Below are 13826 nucleotides of genomic sequence, written 5' to 3'. Positions count from 1 at the left end.
CATTTTTGTCTGGTTTCTTTCACCACATAATTCTTTTGAGACTCATCCATGTTGCTGAGTGTATCCATACTTTATTCCTTCTTATTGCTAAGTAGTATTGCATTGTATGTATATAACAGTTTGTTCATCCAGTCACCTGTTAACTGATATGTGGGCTGTTTCAAGTTTTTGACTATTACAAATAAAGTTGCTTTGCACATTTGCATACAAGTCTTTGTATGGACATATGCTTCCATTTCTCTTGGGTAAAATACCTAGGAGTATTACAGTTGGATGATTTGGTATTTATAATACTTTTTAATGATTTTTAAAGTAACTGTCAAACTATTTTCCTAAGGGGTTATATCATTTTACATTCCAGCCAGCGGCGTATGAGAGTTTCAGTTCCTCCATATCCTTGTCAACTCTGTAGAGTTAAGTCTTTTTAATTTTAGTCATTCTAGTAGATAGGTGTTGGGGGTCTTCCTTTTGCTTTTTTGTGTTTTCCAAATTTTCTGCAATGAAATATATCTTTGGTAATTAAAAAACTTTTTAAAGTACCTACAATAAAAGGTAGCCTAGTACAATATGAAGTCTTAGTCTAGAGACTTCTCATTCAAAGAGCTACCCAGTATGGTCTTCAGAGTCCCAGAAAAGAGTGCCAGGTGTGACCTGCATAAGCCTTCCTTATAGGATAACATTATTTTTTAAATCAATTTTCTTTTCAATGTTATAACTATACTGAGTTTTAAGAAAAAATGTGAACACACATAAACCTCCCAATCTAACATATTATTTCCTTTTTCTGTTTTCTCCTCCAGCCCTGTTCATCTAAATACATGTTTTACAGAATTCTAACAAGCTATTCTGTAGTTTACATTTTTACTTGTCATAATATCGTATTTTCCATATTGCTTATTTATCTTTTAACCATAATTTTAAATGCCGAATCAATGCATTATAAATTACTTATCTAATTACTTCCTTAACCTCCCATTGTTGGGCTGTTTTTAATTTTCCATTAATATTATTAATAATAATGTTGTAATAAATAAGTTGGTACAAAAAGCTATTTCTTCTTTTGAATAATTTCCTTATGATAAATATCCAGGAGATTCCTCATGAAAGACCAGAACATTTTTCTTTTCTTTTTGTTTTTTTTTTTTACACCTACAGAACCTGGTCTTTTTAGGTGGTCTCCCATCCAAGTACTAACCAGGCCCAACCCTGCTTAGCTTCTGAGATCAGACAGAATCGGACTTGTTCAGGGTAGCATGGATATAGGCCAGAAAATTTTTCTTGTTCCTTATACATACTGTCATATGGCTTTCCCAAAGGGTCGTACTAAATTTATATCACTTTCCATGTGCCAACATGGTTTCTACAGTATTTGCTAATTTCCTGGGTATAACACCTCATTGTCTAATTTTCATACTGTTGACTACTCACCAGGTAGACATTTTCCCACGTCTAAGATCACTGACAGTTGTCCTCTGCTGATTAGGATGCTCTGTTTTCACAGACCAAGAGCCAAGGAGTGTAACCCTGGGCCCTCTCAGCACAACTCCAGCTGATCACATCCGGACGCCTGAGGCAGACGCTGTTGGAAAGGTGTAAGTGTTCAAAGTGGTAATGACATGGACTTTTCTGCTTTCATCTTGTTTATCTTTGTTTTTAATTTATTTTGCTTCTGTTTTTTCTGGAGATTTTCAGCTGACAGCATATTCTGACAGCTAGAATTACATTGCTGTCTAAGAAACAAAGATTCTTGGAGAGGACTAAATAGTAATTCAGTTTCCTACTGAATCTGTATTCTTTGGGTGGGTGGGTGAAGAGTGAAGTTTAACTTCTAACAGTGTAGAAGCAGCTTTCTCCATTTGTCCATTTAGTTGAGATCTATAGACATGCCTAGATAGCTGGAGTCTGTCAATTCAACCTTGGTTTCTCCTCTCAGGATTCACTCATCTCTGGGTAAAATAAAAAACACTAATTATACTAACACTAATTGCTAACATGTATTAAGTGCTTCTTTTGTCTCCACCTCCAACTGGAACTATAGCCTCCTGTGACCTCCCATGAGCCTCAGTGACTTGAGAACTTGCCCTCACCTGCCTTGTGGTATAGGGATTCCTTCCTGGGTCAGAAAGTCTTTGTGTTCCCTAGCAACAAAGGGACAAGGGCACTGAGATGGTGAGACAGCTGTCTGAATTCTATTTTTTTAACTTTTATACCTCATCTTTTTCCACAATGGTTTTAAACCACTTACAACAACAACCCTATCACAAAAAAAAAAAAAAAAGAGAGAGAATCAAAAAGAATTTTTTTAAATAAGGAAGAAAAGAAAAAAGAACATCAACACTCCACAAAAGTCATTATAGACATTGTGATTAGAGTTCTGACTTTCAGACTTGATACAGAGATTCCTGAATGTGAAAGCAAGAAGTAAAAGCAACACGACCAGGTTTGTGGTTCTCATTTGCAACGTACCTGTTCCTCAGGGGAAATAACTGTTTTCCTAGCACTAAATTCTAAAGGATACTTCTGTGGGTTTTTATAGAGTGACATTGAATGATTTAAAGACTCATATATTTACAGGAAATTCCACTTACCTCATTCAACAAATATTTCTCACATTTCTATAGTAAGGCCCTGTGCTAGCACAGCATAGTATGTATAATACTGATGTAGCTAAAAAATAAAATTCACAGAGCCAGGCCTGGGACACAGTAGCTGCAGCTGCTGCTGTTACTGAAATCCATATGGCTATTTCTTAGTGACCTTTTTACCCAGAAAAAATAAGTCAGTTATCCTCAAGGCATATAGTCAGTGACAGCAATCCTACAAAGGGTCAAACTAACACAGCATATGGCCTTTTAGTGGCTGAATTTTATCAAGAATACAAGTCAGAGTGCATAAACAAATAGATGAATAGTTGTGTATTCTTAGACAATCTTTCTTAAAGTTCACTTTATTTTTCAGCTAAACATTTGATAGAAGAAATTTCAGTTAGATAATCCTCTGTCATTCAATTAAAGGCACAAATATGCAATCCCAAAGAGGCAAACTATTTTTTCTGCTCCCTAAGTTTAGGATTTAGCCTGAGAGAATCCCAAAAGTAAAAACCAAACATTCTCATCCCCCTTATTCAGAAAAAGAGTTTTGACCAAACATGTAAAATGTCCACCACAGTGCCTGACAGAGAACATGTGCTCAGTCAGTGTTCACCTTCCCTCTTCCTTAGTTTGGTCCTGTTGGTTTGCTTTTTTCAAAGGGGCAAAGATTATAACGTACACCATCTACACAGAGGACTCCCAGGATGTGAGCCTGAGTCCCCAGAGAGGTTGGGTCCTATAGACACATCTCTTCTTCCAAAAGAAAGAGAAGGGAAGACTGAACCAAGACTGTTCAACCAGCAGACACCAGTCGGCATCAGTCATGTGAGTGTAAACACCTAGGAGCTTGGTCGAAAGGCCCTACCTGGATTGTGCTCCCATTATGACTACCATAGACAGTTGTGCAGATTGCTTACTATACAAAGGCACCTGACGAAGTGAAGCAAGTTGGGGCTGAAACCCAGTCTGTAGCCTGCTCAGCATGCCCTGCACCCCACTGTTGGGCCACATCCTTCTAAAGGTTGGGGTACCAATGTCTAATTCCTACCAAAATATTAAACGGAACTTCAGTTCTTCTATACTTATACTTCTGGCATCAAATATGTGGAAGTTTTTCCCACAATTAATTCTCCAACTCTCTGAACACCAACAGGATGTCCCATAATTCAGTTCTGACACTAAGTACTCAGAGTTAGCACAGGCCCACAGGTTGGGGACTCAATCCCACAGACTGCCTCCACTTCAGACACCTATCGCAAGTCCCAGGTTGTGTCCTGTACTTCTGACCAAGAGGCTTTAAAGAGAAGAGTCCCACCACCTCCTCCTCTGGTTTGATAATTTACTAGGATGGCTCACAAAACTAAGAGAAACACTTACTACTACTGACTTATTACAAAGTTTATGATGAAGAATACAAATGAATAGACATGCTGAGGGCAAAGTCCAGAAGGGTCCCAATCACAGGAGCTTCTGTCCCCATGGAGTTTGGGGTGTGCCACAGTCCCAGCATGTGGATGTGTGCAACACCCCAGAAGCTCTTTGAGCTCCTTTGGATTGGGTTTTTATGGAGGCTTCATTATACAGGCATGATTGATAGAATCACTGGCAAGTGGTAATTAACTAAACCAGTCCCTCTCCCTTCCTCTGAGGTCAGGGGTGTAGGACTGAAAGGTCCAACCATCTAATCACCTAGATGGTTCCCATGGCAACCAGCCTCCCCTCTTTAGGGGCTTTCGAAAAGTTACCTCGTTAAGATGTGGTTGAAAGGAGCTTGCTATGAATAACTAAAGATACTCCCTTCATCTTTATGTTCCAGAAATTGTAAGGATTTTAGGGGCTTTGTGCCAGAAACTGGGCACTTAGACCAAATATATATTTCTTATTATGTAATAACAGTATCACAGGTACTGAGTAGGCAGCCATGGCCCTGCTCTGCCATCCTCTCTTAGAAGGAACCTCCATGTTGTCCCAGCCCACAGGGAAAGATGAGGACTCACATGGCTGCGGTCATCTGCTTAAGGTTTCCTGAAAGTTAGCAAATATTGCAGCAGTGAATAAAGCTGGCTTTGATTTAAACTACTTAACCATTAATGGTGGCAACAGCAATCTATCAAAGGCGAAAACTACTTCACTTTGATCCAACTATGTAGACTGTGATTTAGCATCAAAAAGGGGGGCAGATCATAAAATGTATTCTATTCCTCTTCTCTCCTATGAAGTTATACCTAGCAATTTTAAATCAAAGGTGGAACCTTAGTTTCTTCCCACCAGCTCCATTCTAAGACTTGCTCTTCTGCTTCATCTGGGACCCACACGAATTCCATTTTAATCCATTCTGTCTTGTTCAACATAATCTTCCTTTGATGAGTTTTTTTGTTTCCTTCATGTGTCATGGTTGCTGTAACATGGTCCTTTTCCTAAATTGTTCACCTTTAGGAGGAGATGGAGTTGATTGACAAAGTCAAGAGAAAGAAAAAAACCAAGACAGACAAGTCCAAGATGCCTGAGGGGGAGAGAGAAGGAAAGGCCCATGTGGAAGCAAAGGCTGCTGTTGGTAAGCAAGCATGTCCACGAGAATGACCCAGAAGGAGACACGTAATGGGGGCTAGGAGGTGTCACCGAGAATCAGCATGGGTCCTATGGGACAAGCTCTCTGTTTTGAGTCTCCTCAACCACCACAGCTAAATGGTGTTGCAGCCTTACTTCTTCATGCCAGTATCTTAGGAAACAGGTAGAGATAACTGGGGTGCCTAGACACTTGTGATCACCAAGAGAGGAAATGATAATAATATTAACATCTATTTACTAAATATCCACTGTATTAGGAGCTATGTATATATAAAATCATGAAATCCCCACAACATCTTCATTAAGTAAGCGCTATTATTGTATCATGTAGTAGTTGAAGCTACGAGAGGTTGGGAGACCTGCATAAGGTCAAACAGATCAAACAGTAAAGTGGTGGATCCAGGGTCTGACTCTGCCATTTGATTCCAAATACATGCTATTACCACTGCCTCTATGAGCTAATAATACATCATAACCTGAGAATTGGGCAATCAGAACATTTGGGAAGGGGAAGGATGCAACCCGTTCTGAATGTTTACCCTGGCTACCATTTTTCTTCTTGGTTCCCTATGTTGCACCTTACAAGGAATTCAGATTCCTGTGCTTCTGAAGACTTTCTTTAGCCTAAAACCTACACCCATTCTTTCCTGGGCACAATTCAGAAAACTTCCAAACAAATCAAAAGCTATCAGAACGTATGACATTGGATAGTCTCCTGGGCCAGATTTATTTACAAAGTTTGCTTTTTAAAGTCTTGCTGAGTTTACGTTGTTGTAGCCCATGACTTGCACAGCATTGGCAGGACTGGGAAAAGGAAATATCTGTGGCCCTCAGAGGTGAATTGAGGAAGGGTCCTGAGAGATGGAAGGCTTAAACTTTGCCAGGTTACAAGCTGCAACCTCAGGCTGGACTCGGGAAGCATGACTTTCCAGCTACGTCTGTAGGTCTCCCCTCCAGAGAGTTTTACCCCCACCAAAGGTCAAAGTGAAATTGGACTTTTTTAGTAGCAAGATTGCTGATTTATGGTTGACCTGAATAGAATAAGGCAGTTTTCAAAGGGTGGTCTGGGAACTACCCTTCTTAAAATACTTGGAGAGGTTGTTGAAATATAGAGTCCTACCAAATCGAACTCTAGGACTGGGGCTCAGGAATCTGCACCCCACATGATTTCTTTACACACTGAAGTTGAAAAGTTACTGAAAAGGATGCATAGAGATCACATTTACTTAGCTATGCTTCTGTCCCTGATTATTCTCCCCCAGGAAAGGCAAGGGAATTAAAAGCTAAAAAGAAATCAGAGTTAATTCCCAAAGGAAAAAAAACAGGAGCCAAAAGGAAAAAGACACAGAAAGAAAGGAATCTGGAAATAGCGGCAGAGCTGGACGGGCCTGATGACATTAACTCCAAAAAAACAGAGGACACCTCAGATAGAGGCTTCTTTCCTTTGGGCTCTGTTGCGGAAGACCCTTGGCTTTCCCCCAGATATGATGCTGAGGAGAGCCAAGTTTCCATAGATGGAAGATCATCGCCCACCCAGATTGTACCTGTCACAGAAAACATGGACTCTAAAGAGAGAAGCTATGAGGACCCTTCCAAGGTAGGGGCCAATGTTCTCACACTGGCCAGAGGGATCTCTATCCTCACTGGTGCAACAGCAGGGGTAGAAAAAAATTGCCCCGAGGCATACTGCCTTTACAGTAACTGCTCTACTACAGAACAGTTTTATTTGTTCTACTTTGGTACCTACTGACCCTTTGAAGAAGCCAGACCTGATCAAAGAGAGTGGCAGAGCCACTCAAAATGATGCATTCTGAAGCTCCCAAACTGCCAAGGTGTTGAAGAGCAGGAAGTCGCTGCAGCCCCCATCCATGAGGGCTACAGGCCTCATAGGCCTCATAGGGAGAGGTAAATTCAGGCCATCAGAGCCAAACACACATCCTTGACTTGGCCTGGAGTTCACACCTTGCTTGCCTCCAAAAAGTTATAGAAATTCTTCCTTTCCTTATCTGCTTTTCTGTGGCCTACAGCTGGCCCACAGGCAGCTTACACACACATATCTGCCTTTACAAGGTGCTTTTGCATGTAAGAGTTATTTTGTTCCAGGGGCCTTGATTCCATTGTCAAGTGTTTAAGAGGAAAACTGAGTGAGTGTAAGGAAAATTAGTTTAGAAAATTCCTGCAATTAATCAAAAATGCCGTCCAGGTACATCTCTCAACAAGACCAACATAGCCAGTTATTCCTCTGCTGTTGGAATAGATCACTATTTCTTCCACTGAAATGACAGTGCTGAACTGCACTGAGAGATCTTGTTGTTCAAAAAAAGAGTACCTTTAAACACTACAAACACAACCACAGTTAAACCACTATGGTTAAACTTGCATAAGCTACATGCATATGGTACTTCTCTGCTGAATCTCATTTAATCTTTACAGCCACACTTTTGAACCAGGTATGATTCGTCCCATTTTATAGATATGAAAGTTGAGGCTAGAAGGAACTAAATGTCTGTTGCCAGAGTAACACAATCATCAAGTGATGGAGCCAAGACTTAAATCCAGGTCCTTTGAATCCAAAATCAGAACTCTTGTCACTATTTTAAGTTGTTATGTATTTATTTATTTTATAGCCCATGGTTTTCCAAAAAAGATTTCAGATTTTTCTTTTATAGTTCTCAATCCTGCCAGCTGCCTAGATTATAGAATTCTGCTCTACATAGCAGATAAATATTTCAAACTGTGTACAGAACTTTTCTGAGCCTGCTAGATTATCAGAATTTCTTAGATTCATTGTCAGTTCGTAGTACTGTACTGCCTCTGCAAAGGCTGAAAAGCAAGGAAGCTAGATACATGTGGAAGAGTTGCCTTTCAAGGTTCCTCTCACGGGCATATTTCTGATTGAAAGGAGGCACCAGGGAGAGAAAACAAGCTAAGATACCTTTTGCATAAACTGAAAGAAACTTTCATGGAAAAAAGTGGGTTTGTAGGGCATTCTGTGTAAGTCAAATACATCTATACCTAAGACAGCCCCTGGTAAAATAGCCTTTATCTAGAACCCTTATCTAGAACCTATTCAGCCCTGACTTCACCAAGGTTTTTAAAACCACAATGCCTCCCATCAATATATTCTCATTTAATTGATGAGTGGAGCCTTGGCCTCGAGTAATTTTTAAAAGTTCCTTGGGTGATTCTAAAGTACAGCTAGGGTTCAGAACTCTAGACATACAATGGACCAAACATTATCTTGGCACCTTCACTGTTTCAATTAATCCTAGCAATAGCCCCAAGAGGAAGACAACATCAGAAAAATTAAGTTGCGATACTCAAATCCTGAAGAAAGTTAAGAGAAAAACTTGGATCCAGGTCAGTCAGACCAGGACCCAAGCTGGTAAGAGCAAAGTTTATGCGGCTGTGGTCAGAGTGTGGAAACCACTTAATGATTCCATCTCAGATTAGAGACAGTGTCTGGGTGGAGGAGGGCTCACTGCTGAGGCAAGCTCACACCTCATCACCACGTTGTCCCTTGCACTGAGAACTCTCTTCCTTAGGCCCTCCTTGCCAAGAGGGAACAGGAGAACGCTTCCCGGGACAGGCTGCGAGCAGAGAGGGCTGAGATGAGACGGTTGGAGGTGGAGAGGAAGAGGAGGGAGCAGGAAGAGCAGAGGCGGCTCTGGCAGGAGCAGCTGGAAAGGGCAGAGAAGATGAAGGAGGAGCTGGAGCTGGAGCAGCGAAGCCGCGCAGAGGAGATCCGGTAGGTCGAGGCAGCTGCCACAGAGGCCATGGCCATGTTAGGAAGCAGAAGAAAAAGACAGAGCTTGACTTCCACCAGGGCAAAGTTGGGTTCTGAGGCTCATGCCCTGAAGTAAAGCAGCATGTCTCATTGTTCTCTAACCTCTGTTGCCCTAGGAACAAGCTGGACAAAGATAAGCTGCAATGTCTTGACCATTAGGACTCCAGATAGGTGTCCATGGGATCTTCCTGACAGGGCTTTGAGATTCAGCTGCAGAGAACATTTGTTGAGCCCCTACCACATTGTCTAATTTGCACAAGGCTCTTTCATAGGCTTTGACTCATTTAATCTTCACAACAACCTTGTGAGGCAAGGGTTTTAAAATCCATTTCATGAGAATGGAAAACGAAGCTCTGGGAACTTGAGGCCCCTACCCCAGAGCACAGAGCTCGGCTTCTAGTTCCAGGCCCACTGTGTTCTTGCCTTTGCCCTTTAATTGGGGTTCCCTTGGAAAACCCAGTCTCCTCTGAATGAGATGCTCCTTGTGGCTTATGGCCTGCAAAGCGTCCCCCAGGGCACTGCCTGTTTCACAAAGATGCCCCAGTTTTTTCTGCCATTTCCCTGACCATCTGTGTTTTCTCAGCTTGAGGAAGCAGAGACGAGAGGACGAACGGCAGCGGCAGGAGGAGGAGGAGAGAAAGCAGTGGCTCCAGTTGCAAGCAGCCCAGGAGAGAGCCAGGCAGCAGCAGGAGGAGTTCCGGAGGAAACTGCAAGAAATACAAAGAAAAAAGCAGCAGGAGGAAGCGGAGAGAGCTGGTGAGGGAGATCCTGGAGTTCTCTGCTTCTCCTGTCTACCTGGGGCAGAAATCTCTCCCACTGTGGGTGTTCCCACAATTTGCATCTTCCCAGAATTATTCCTATCCTAGGCCTTAGTGTGTGAAGCACCCTCAACGTATAAGCTATTTTTTTTTTCAAAGTAATTAACATGTGTGACTCTAGCAGGTTGAGATAGATCAAAATAAGATTCACTTGTGGAAACGACTCTTGGATCCTGCTCCCAATTCAGTAATCCCCTGAAGAGGGACCCTGCCCTTCCCATTGCCCTTTCAGCATTGCTCAGGAGCTTCCTAAATTGGAGAGAGACCTGCTCCTTTCTTCCTTCCCTAGCAGATGGAAACAATCGAACAGCTGGATAACTTCAGGGCAGCATTTCAGGTGCTGATGTGTGGAATCTCTATAGCCTACTTTTGTGGAAGAGGAAGAAACTTCAGCAGATGACACTCTTTAGACTGGTCAGTCCAGCTGAGTACACACCAAGTTTCTCCAGGCCCTGATCTTACCCTCCTCCTCAATCCATCTGCATACCACCCCATGAGCACACTAGGCTCTGGAAAATTCTCCCCCAAGGTTTTGTGTTAATTGCACAGTGCACTGCACATAGTAGGTAGATAAGACTTTCAAATCAGTCAGTTAACCCCAAGGTAATCCCCACAGAGGATCTGGCAGCCTGATGGTGGGTAAACTTCAAAATTTCTCATGGGGAGTTCCTGGGAATCACAGTTGAGAATTGGATCAGAGAATTGTTTTCCCCAATAAAGAAATTCCTGAGGAGCCCAACCCCTTTCCTTTTCTGCAGAGGCAGAGAAGCAAAGGCAGAAGGAATTGGAAATACAGTTAGCAGAAGAACACAAACGCCTGATGGAAATGGCTGAAGAAGAACGGCTGGAGTACAAACGGCAGAAACAAGAAGCAGAGGAGAAGGCTCGTCTGGAAGCAGAGGAGAGAAGGCAAAAGGAAGAGGAAGCAGCAAGGCTGGCTCTAGAGGAAGCCATGAAGCAAACTCAGGAACTAGCCAGGTATGGGGTATTTGGGCAACAGTTGCCTTAGGGGGATTGTTTAAGGGCTTTGCTGCCTGATGCTAGTACTAGCCGTGCACTGCCTTTGGACTACTGAAGTTTCCCACTCCCTTGAGCATAGTTTGAAGGAACTAAAAAACAGATAGCTTCTTTCGCTGCAAACATCACAAAACTTCTGTAAGACTTATGTAACTTGTGTTGAAGCTGGAAAGGAGTTTAGAGATAATCTATTGCAGCCCTCTGGTTTGCAGATGAGAAAAATGAGTCCCACATATATATTTTCTAAGCTGGCAATAAATGCATTACAGAAAAATATTTAAAGATGTGATAGGATTGCAGGAGGCCGAGTTTAGGTTGTTGGTTGGCCAGGGCAAGACCTCTTGAAAGATTATGTATAAGGTGAAACCTGAATGACAAAGAGTTAGCCACATAAACATCTGAGAGAAAAATAGTCCAGCAGGTAACTAGTTAGTGCAAAGATTTAAAGAAAGGAAAGACTGGCCTGTCAGACGAATAAAAGGACAGCATGGCTGGAATGAAGTGAACAAGGCACAAAGTATACTCCCAGATGAAGTCAGAGAGGTAGGCTAAAACCAGATCCCACAAGGGCCTTGTTAGAAGGTACAGAATCCGTCATCAGGAGCCAACAGCATTTTCCTCCTTTATTCTCATACAATAGTAATGATTATTGCATTGTTCTGACAATAGAATCTTGGTTTTAATTGACTCTATAAACTCAATCTAAGCTAATACTCTTTAGGAGACTGGAAGGAGCAGGCAGCCAGAACTCTATTTCAAGGTTTTCCACTTATCCTTGAGTTGTTCCTCTTCTGGACTTTCTCCATCTGTTACATGAATTACAAAACGATAATCTTTTGTGATGTATTGATTCGATTTCAAAGTTTTGTACTCCATATATCATAGCAGTAGGGCTGGATTTGTAAGTACTGAAACCAAAAGCAAGCTATTGGAGATCCAATTTTTCACAAAAAGAGAACCGGCAAGTCATACCAGGGTAAGTTGAGCAATTTTGTAAGGTTAGCGCAAGTAGGTGAGAGCAGAAAACCAATAAAGGAGTTTGTGAGGAGTTGATCCTCACTCTACCAAGGGTTAGAACTTGATGCCAACTGGCTCTATTTCATCTTCATTCGTCTGACATTGGCCCAGGTACTTGAACTTCTGTTTCCTTCTCTACAGTAAGGGAGGTCCTTCCAGCAATGCAAGTTTAAGAACTCTGAGTTATGCTTTTCCTTTTACTTTTCCAGTAGGAGGCACATGATACTTTAACCTTCATGTGTAACTAAATGCACACTGTATAATCTTCCACTAAAATGCAAGATCAGGAGCCCCAAGTCTAACTGATGATTATTCAAACCCAAAGTTCAACAAGCTTGTAAGGACAAATTCTGGGATGCTTAATCAGTATTGGGATTGTGGGTGGGGTTTTCTCCTTAGGCAAAAAGCTGCTTTGAAGAAACATCTTCATTTCCATCAAGAACTCCGCAAGGAAGCCAGTGGCCTGCAGTGGACGCACAACATTTCCAGACCTTGGGTCTACTCTTACTTTCAGTTCCTCCCAATACCCAGACCTTAAGGCTAGAAGAAAACAAAAAAGTAAGTTGAGAGGTGGTGACAAAAAAAGAAACTTCCTTCTATAATGAAGTTCCATACTGAGCCCAATTCATTCTACCTCAATTCGTTCACCTCAACCCACACCTAACTTCACTCTGGGAAGTTCACTCCATTCTCGCCAACCCTCCCTACCACACATACTTTACTCAACCCAATTAAACTCTTCTCTCACCTAAATCCTTTATATCCTCTAAAACCACATAAATCCATAAGTTTTGGTGCCTAAAACTGGCCCATTTTTATGTAATTTTACAATGTATGAATTTTAGTAAATTTCAGTTTAACTTCAGTTAGTAAGACACTAATGGTCTTAGGCTAGTCCAAGGATTTCATTTTAGTCAATGTGTCTGAAAGAGTTGCAGGTAAATGTAAACTCTGTAATGCAAATAAATCTGAATTAGCTAAGAGCTAATTCATACATTAAGAATTTTATTATATTCTTTATAAAGCAAAAACAAAACACATCCATTTCACCCTAACAAACTAAAATGTAATGTCTATTTAAAACAAGGTAATCATTTGATAAATGTTCATTTGAGCAAAATGAGCTGTTTTGTGAGTTATTCTCACATTCTCTAAGTATAGATTCTAGAGCTGCGCTGTCCAATAAGAAGCCATATGTAGCTATTTAAAAGTAAGCTAAAACATTGAATTCTCCAGTCACACTAGCATTTCAGATGCTCAGTAACCACATGTGGCTACTGGCAATCATACTGGACAGCACAGATATAGAATGTTTTCATCATCACAGAAGTTCTATTGGACAGCACTGTTCCAAACCCTGAAAACTAACAAATCTTAAGGTTTTGCTCCTAACTGTGCCTTGAAGAACCAACTATTTATATAATTTTCCCATTTTTAAAATCACATTGACTCTACAAAGACTCTTGATTATCTTTAACATCTATTTAAATTAATACATATCTAGTATATATCATAGAATCATCATCAAAGGGGATATTAAAGTGGTATCTGAACCTGACTTTTCCCACAAATTTACTTTGCCCTATGCCATACTTCAGAGCCCACAGCTGAAAAACTTAGTATCTGCAAATGAGTCCCTCAAATTTCTCACTAATGCTTGCAATGTATTTGCTTTCTATAGGAACTGCACTTCTATAATCCAGAAGTCAACCTTAATTTTGATTTTATATTGCTTTGTTATTGAACTTGGATTTGATGTTTATCTTTCACTGTTTTATGTAAAATAGAAAATGGCCAAAACACTATCAGTCATAGTGAGTTTAAATGTCACAAACTTTCTCTCAAACTTATTGATCCTACTTACATCCATTCATTTCATTCGCTCAATAGCACACTTTGTTAGATGAGAAAGTAGCATCTCAAGTAATTCAACCAAGAACAGAAGAAAGAACACTCAAGGAAAACGTCCTTGTGGGGGAAATTACCATTACTGACTTTATTTTCTCCCTTCTTTTACAAATTTAGGTT

The 13826-nt window shown here is 41.0% G+C and overlaps 1 protein-coding gene and 1 pseudogene across 1 annotated transcript in view; one reads left to right on the top strand and one right to left on the bottom strand.

Moving 5' to 3' along the window:
• Positions 1 to 12560, top strand: part of KIAA2012 (KIAA2012 ortholog) — a 94339-nt gene extending 81779 nt beyond the window's left edge. The window contains exons 18-25 of the mRNA XM_023536003.1: positions 1502 to 1592; positions 3251 to 3416; positions 5031 to 5145; positions 6422 to 6756; positions 8705 to 8907; positions 9530 to 9702; positions 10523 to 10742; positions 12198 to 12560. Of these exons, the coding sequence (XP_023391771.1) occupies positions 1502 to 1592; positions 3251 to 3416; positions 5031 to 5145; positions 6422 to 6756; positions 8705 to 8907; positions 9530 to 9702; positions 10523 to 10742; positions 12198 to 12336 (1442 nt within the window). The 3' untranslated portion in view covers positions 12337 to 12560. The remainder of the gene's footprint in view (positions 1 to 1501; positions 1593 to 3250; positions 3417 to 5030; positions 5146 to 6421; positions 6757 to 8704; positions 8908 to 9529; positions 9703 to 10522; positions 10743 to 12197) is intronic.
• Positions 1147 to 1265, bottom strand: LOC111745099 (annotated as a pseudogene).
• Positions 12561 to 13826: the final 1266 nt, after the last annotated feature.

This window comes from Pteropus vampyrus, unplaced genomic scaffold (assembly GCF_000151845.1).
Source record: "Pteropus vampyrus isolate Shadow unplaced genomic scaffold, Pvam_2.0 Scaffold146, whole genome shotgun sequence".
Classification (NCBI taxonomy): Eukaryota; Metazoa; Chordata; class Mammalia; order Chiroptera; family Pteropodidae; genus Pteropus; species Pteropus vampyrus.
The sequence above is the reverse complement of the archived record's forward strand: the minus strand, read 5'-3'. Positions and strand labels throughout refer to the sequence as shown.